The sequence below is a fragment of the Dendroctonus ponderosae genome, unplaced genomic scaffold (assembly GCF_020466585.1).
Source record: "Dendroctonus ponderosae isolate FM_Combo_2020 unplaced genomic scaffold, Dpon_F_20191213v2 Dpon_F_20191213_721, whole genome shotgun sequence".
Lineage (NCBI taxonomy): Eukaryota > Metazoa > Arthropoda > Insecta > Coleoptera > Curculionidae > Dendroctonus > Dendroctonus ponderosae.
The window spans coordinates 782-7,661 of NW_026018937.1; the positions used below are offsets into that span (position 1 = coordinate 782).

A 6,880-nucleotide genomic window follows, 5' to 3' on the forward strand; every position below is an offset into this window, starting at 1 on the left:
CGATTGGTGGCACGAGAAAAAATATGTTAATCTAAATTTTTTTTGGTTTCCAAAGTAATATTCTTCATCTGAATCTTTAACACCGGTCCTGGTCAGCTAAATTGACCGACCAGAGCCGGTTATTTGATTTGCAAGAGGAACAGAGACGAACATGAATGGGGCCAGATATTTTCGTTGGTCCGGATTGTGCCAAGAACATGAGAACATGTCGATATGTTGTCTCGAATAGTTTTCAACTGCGACGCCCACCGCAACTTCACTGTGGGTTAAAAGAGGGCGATGTAAACGTGATCAATTCATGAAAAACTGAAAAAGGCAAATTAAAATACAATATAACTAAATAATTAATAATAATTAGCATGATAAAAAAACAAAAAAAGTGTATATTTAGATTGAGTATGTTGAAAACATTTAATTACATATGTATTTAAATCTACTCTAAACTTAAGAGTATTAAGGGAAAATAAATCGTTACAAGGAAACGATTTCATCATTACCACTTACAAACGTGCTAAAAGAATGCGCTAATAGTTTGCGCTCTTCTGCACAGCGTCTGTGGATGATTGTCGCAGATACAATCGAAACGTTACGTAGAAATAGCGCTGAAAAAGTACCTGTGACAATTAAAAGCCGGTTTTAAACATTTCCATAGAACCAAGTGGTAATTAATATTAATGGCTTTTCTCGAAGTTCACGTTCTTACAGGTAATGCAAAGACATTGACTAATTGTCAGATTTGAAATTTCCTTAATGATCCTAATAATTTATTTATTTTTAAAGGATTTTAGTGGAGATTAATGGAAGTTTCGTGATATGCATTCTGAGTAAGTACAGTTGAAATACATTTTGTACAAATTTATTAGATTTTCATTCTAAAATTTTTCTTGGCTGCTGTCCTACAAGTGAAAACCGAGAAAACAGAGCCCTACAAATAAATTTACTCAATAAAAAACTATTTTGTACATGTGAGGTAAGCCTACAAATTAATGCATTTCCTAATATACTCATACATGTTTACAAGCTCTTCAGTTTGCAATTTTCTGTTACCCAGATTAGTTTTCAATAGAATCTCTGATAGTAACCCAACTAATCAGGCTATCAATTGATGTTGTTATTTATTTAATCCAAAATTGCATTTTTATTGCTTTTATTGCCGATTTTATTTTTCATACACGATAATCCTCGACAATTTTGTTGCTCAGATTTGATTTGAGGACACTTAATTTTTCAGTTCTGGCAGCTCCTTTGTTTAACTGAACAATGGCAGAGAATCAAACAAAATTCACGTAAGTATATATAATTTTTAATAAATAGGAAACATAAAAAGCGACATAATTTGATTTAAACTCGAATAAAAATAGTATCTCTAAGTGTCACACTGAGTACTTAATACTAATTCGAAAGACAAAGTTAGGAAGTAAAATTACATAATTATAAAAAATAAAATTCAAATACTTTTAGGTTGCTTCCTAAAATTTTAAATGGAGGCATAGCAGGAATCGTGGGAGTTGCATGCACTTTTCCTTTGGACTTGGTAAAAACTCGGCTTCAAAAGCAAACCGTGGGACCGGGCGGAAGAAAACTGTATAACAGTATGTAAGAAAAACAGATTTTTAAGAACAAGCCCAATTCCACGTAGTTTTCCACTCTCAAATTTTACGTCGGTTTTGTTCTTGTTTGTTTATTTTTGCCTAAGTGCATAATAATATGTAGTTTCATTTCATTTATCTTACTTACTTTGAGCGGTTTGTTAGGCTTGTAAACTGTCCATATCGCTACTCTCAGATGGTTTCAACTGATTGATATTAAGAGCTTCTTCGGTGAACTATAATTGAGCATTTTTAAATTCGTCGAAATATTTTAACAGATTTGACGCTTTTTCAAAAATATATGTAAGCGAAGGTTTACGAGGAATGTACAGAGGTGCTGGAGTTTTAATACTCTTAGTAACGCCTGAAAAGGCTGTCAAGCTAGCTGCTAATGATTATTTCAGATTCCACTTGAAAGACGAAAACAAGTAAGTTTGAATGAAGATGCGGATAATGAAAAAACTGAAATTTTGTACTTTTCTAGCAAAATATCTGGATTTCGGCAGGGATTAGCGGGTGCCTTAACCGGTGTAGTCCATGTCTTTGTTACGACTCCAATGGAACTTTTAAAAATCCAGCTGCAAGATGCTGGCCGAGTTGCAGCAATAGAAGGGAAAATTGGTAGGGAAAAATACGAAATTGTATAAATGTTACCTATTTGTTACTTACTCTTTTCCTTATCTGAAAGTCGTCTGAATGATCAGAAAATGAAAAAGGTTTCGTTTTGGGCTTGATATTGGATTTGCCCAATAAATGTTGAAAAATTTAAATGTAAAGTTTAGAAAGTAATTCTTCATCCTCCATCTGTAGCTTCGTTCTTTTAGATCCAACAGGAGGCAAAAGCATGATTCCAACGATATCAGCCACTAAAATCACCACAGATATAATTAAGAACAAAGGTATAAGAGGGCTTTATAAAGGCCTGGTTGCAACCTGGGCTCGAGATATACCTTTCTGCATGGTGTATTTTCCATTGTTCGCTAAAATCGATTCTTTAGGGCCGAGAAAAGCGAATGAATCAGGTAAAACATATACCCCATTATGTTAACAATATTTTATGATAAAAATCCTATTGATTTTGTATCATATTATTCAATGTTTAGCTAAACAGATAAAATGAAAACTACATATAGACGTGTGAGATCTAAACTTTCAGACTTATTTTTAAATTAAAGACAACATTCAGTGTGCCACAGGTTTACGGTTCCACGGAGAAAAATGTTGCAAAGCTTAATACTTAAACTTAGATCTGAGAGAAAACTGAAAACTTAAAAACCTTAAACTTTAAACTGTGAGAAATTAAGTTCTAGAGCGCTGAAAATCTCAACATAAAGTTCCGGATTTTGCATCAGTGCGTGTGGTTTCAAGAATCGCCATCGGCCTATCGTTTAGTTCTAAGAAAAATGGATTAAAAATGACAACAGATCTAACAAAGAAAAAAATATTCGGATGAATCTTTTTCCAATCAATTCTTAAATCTTGATCAGTTAATGATTTCAAGAATTCCATGTGAAATAATTTTTATTTTTCTAGGAGATGCAAAATTTTATTGGTCTTTCTTGGGTGGATTGGCTGCAGGTGCGACCAGTGCTTTCATAATGACTCCTTTCGACGTTATGAAAACTCGAATACAATCAGTCACTAAATCTGCCCAAGGCGATAAAACATATAGCGGTGTTTGGGATGCATTTAGGTCAGTAACGATTATTTGACTGCAATCGAACAKTTTGGCAAACATATTTACCACCACAATACCCACAACGATAAATATATACAGCTATCAGTTTAGAAGATCAGTTTTCGAATCATCAGTGATTAATCTAAGTCGATACCTAGTTTTCTGCGATTTATCTTTTAGGGCTTTTTATCAGTATCATATCTTCTAGGTATTCTATATCAGTCTTTTTGATCTCGGCGCTCTTAACATAACGCCCTCTAAGTTTTTATTTTGATGTATTTATTTGAAAACAATTTATTCTGAAAATATAAATGAAATTTAGCAAACGTCTAGAGTTTATAAACTGAATTCCCGATTACCAAATTGAGAATAAAACAACATAAATTACCCTAAATTTATCATTTTAAATCTTCTGCTAAATTAATCTTCTCACTTAATCGCAAATATAATATAGTGAGTTTTGAGTTTTACTAAATAAATTAAACCATTAAAAGGGCGAATTCACTACAGTTCTTTTAATTCATCGCTTTTACTACCCTTAATTAATTTTCCTTGGTAGCGCCTAATTGCTGCGAGTTATCTTAGCATTTTTCTATTTAGCAATTATTATGGAACACATATATATTTACCTGTTTTATCCCATGTGTATAATTCTGTGTACGTTTATCATCAAAATACTGTTTAATTATGGTTTAATTGGCTTTTACTTTACTGTTTAAACAATGTTCTTAAGAACAGATTTTTCGTTCTAAATTAATAGAAATCTAAAAGTAAAAGGACTAAAATGGAAAAAACACTAATTTTAGTTTGGTTCCTAATCTGTACACATATTAGTTAGCACATAATTGTAATTGACGATTTTTTGTAGAGATATCCTGAAAAATGAAGGCATTACAGCGTTTTTCAAAGGTGGAGCATGCCGAATTATTGTTATTGCGCCCTTATATGCCATTGTACAAGGAGTCTATTTTATGGGAGTAGCAGAAAAGCTTCTCGGTATTGAAAAAGATTCAAAAATTACAAAAAAATCATAGAAATAAATAACAGAATAAAAAATCACTTAAGTATATAGTTTTCTTTCACTTTCAAATAGATGTTATGGATATCAATATATTTTATGCACATAGTTTGGATAGTTAATCATCATTTTTCAATCCAAAAAAGATTACTATAACAGCATTTATAAAAAAGGCGATTGAGAATAAATTTATCACCTAATTATAAATAAAAGAGAAAAGGAATTAATACATTTTATTTATTTTCTTTCCAAATCACATCTCCTTTTACTTTAGAGCCTCTAATTATACTTAGTTATCTGGATTATAAACATATTTGTCTTTATGCAATTCATATCTTTTATGTGTTTTTTTTTTCAAGAAAATGGCTCAAAATGAGCTGAAATTAAACTGAATTTAAATACACAATAATGTTGATACTCATTGGGAAATACTACCCAAAGCTGACTACATTTTCCAATTAATACGAGAACTAAGTTAATAGTAGAAGGAAGGAAACCCTCACCTTGCAGAATGTGGAAAGAAATATCACCGGAAGTAACTTGGAAGTTAGCGAATGATGAAATTAAAAAGATTTTTTTCTTTATTTCTTGCGTTCATACATTTAATAGCGACAGTGTGATATATACCTAGCAACAACAAATTTAAAACATGTTAGAAGAATTATCAAATTATACTTTTTGGGAAAAAAATAATTTGAGCTGAAAGTGAAAATGTTCTGTTTTGAGGAATATGATGGTAAAAAAGTTAAAAAAACTTCACGTAAGATCAGGATTTATGAATGTTTTCCTGAACTCGCATCATTGAAAGCGATGGAATAATTAACTTGATCTTCACACGAGCTCTGGCATCCTCTTTTGCCAGATTGTTAAAAACGCTTTCAAATTCTGAACTTTAGTTTGAATTTCGTAAAGTGAATGATGAATGAGGAAATTTACTTTTAGTAAGAAGTGGAAATTTTTCACAACTGATGTCTCATATAAGAAATACGCAGTTTAAGGCTCTATCCCTAGATGACAACTAGAACTTCATTACTCACCTCGTTCTCTAACAATGAACCCGAAACTAACAGCGTTTTTGAAAATCCGCAGTAATTTCGGATTACTGTTCTTTGCATGAAAACTAAAAATATATGTAGAATAATGTTTCATATGAGCCGTTTTCCTTGTAAGTGGTGTTTTGCATTTGAATAATTAAAAAAATATGGATACATACATACATTATTACACTCATTTGTAATTTTGTATTTTTAAATATTAAATTGATCTCAATTAATAATGTAACCTTTTTCAAATTGTGATTAACAAAAATTTATAATTTTAATAACATCGAAAGAACTTGCTCCACTTTGAAAGTCAGCAGAAAGCAAAAATTTTACATTTACAAAATATTAAGATCGGGATATTAATTGACACAAACCAATTTCTTTTTATAAAATGTTTATTAAATAGCGCAACAATAAAAAAATGAAAACTAACCAAATAGGAAGACTTTAGTTCAGTTATTTACACTCTTACAACATTTTCAAAGTAATTATTTATTATTTGTAACTTCATTAACTGCGAAAATTTGTAATGATATAGGTAAACAATTCAACACACTTTGGGAAAAGTTTTTAAATGAAAAGTTGATAGTAAAGTGTATTAATTTTTATCGTTAACTATTTTTTTTTGTCAAAATGGACTGACACTACTTTAAGAGAAAACAGCTAAAATAGGAGCACTATTTAAAAACACCCCATAAAGGAACAAATCAGAAAAAGATATCATACTTACAGTAGGATTCTATTAATTCTAAAAATGTTTCATTGGGATTGATCGGTTTTGCTGTTTAAAAACAATAAAGTTGCCTCCTTTTAAGTCATTAAAATATATTTATGAAAAAATACATGTTATGTGACAATATTTTACGGCTCCGAAACAAAGGTATTCCCATTTTTCACGCCATTTCTATTTTCTAGTTGTCCCTAAAAATTATTTAAGGTTAATTTAGCAGTCGTAATATTGGGTTTTCAATTATGAAGAAAATATTGACCAAATCGAACGTGGCTCTATATTAATATGTACATTTGGCAGCAAGATTTTCTGTTAAAATTCATACAAACTTTAAAATTAAATATCCAAAATCAAAGTTTCAAAAGAGGCTCAAAAATTATGTTTAGCCTTCCAAGTCAAATGTAAACTAAACCGTGCTTATATTGAGATTGCAAGCTGAAAGGTTTTACAGTCCAAAACAATTAGAAAATATCACAAATGTGAGAGATTTAAAAATACTTACCGTTGTAGGCGTGTAAGCGTAAATTATTTCATCGCCCATTGTTTCGTTTGGATATTTTCTAGGTTTGATCCATCGCCTCAGGAACGGGGCCAATAATTTTGGGTCTACATCTCTAGGATCGTTGGGTTTGGAAAAAAAACTTATTGTCACGCCCACTATAATAGCCACCAAGGTCCCCATAAGCGTGTACCATAGATAGGATAGCCGGTATATCATGAATTGTTCACTGAAAGCAACAAGTCATGTTGATAATTTGATTGAAAACTGGGATTTTTAATTCTCTCGTCACTAATTGAATAAAATGACCAAGTTTTAAAAAT

The 6,880-nt window shown here is 31.1% G+C and overlaps 1 protein-coding gene across 2 annotated transcripts; it reads left to right on the top strand.

Moving 5' to 3' along the window:
- Positions 1-414: 414 nt before the first annotated feature.
- LOC125505256 (mitochondrial glutamate carrier 1-like) lies at positions 415-4,332 on the top strand. Of its 2 annotated transcripts, XM_048668725.1 has the most exons (9): positions 415-824; positions 904-970; positions 1,232-1,286; positions 1,462-1,596; positions 1,868-2,017; positions 2,074-2,210; positions 2,414-2,611; positions 3,123-3,282; positions 4,136-4,332. In XM_048668725.1, exons 3-9 carry the CDS (start codon positions 1,261-1,263, stop codon positions 4,299-4,301), a joined length of 972 nt encoding a protein of 323 aa, XP_048524682.1. In that variant the 5' UTR covers positions 415-824; positions 904-970; positions 1,232-1,260; the 3' UTR covers positions 4,302-4,332. The 2 variants fall into 2 exon arrangements, with proteins under 2 accessions (XP_048524682.1, XP_048524681.1); XM_048668724.1 differs by lacking the exon at positions 904-970 and having other exon boundaries at positions 418-824.
- The last annotated feature ends 2,548 nt before the right edge of the window (positions 4,333-6,880 follow it).

Coding starts and splice junctions, on each gene's coding strand:
- LOC125505256 (XM_048668725.1), top strand. CDS start 1,261: ATGGCAGAGAATCAAACAAAATTCAC. Junction 1,287..1,461: donor GAGAATCAAACAAAATTCAC/GTAAGTATATAT, acceptor AAATACTTTTAG/GTTGCTTCCTAAAATTTTAA. Junction 3,283..4,135: donor GGTGTTTGGGATGCATTTAG/GTCAGTAACGAT, acceptor GATTTTTTGTAG/AGATATCCTGAAAAATGAAG.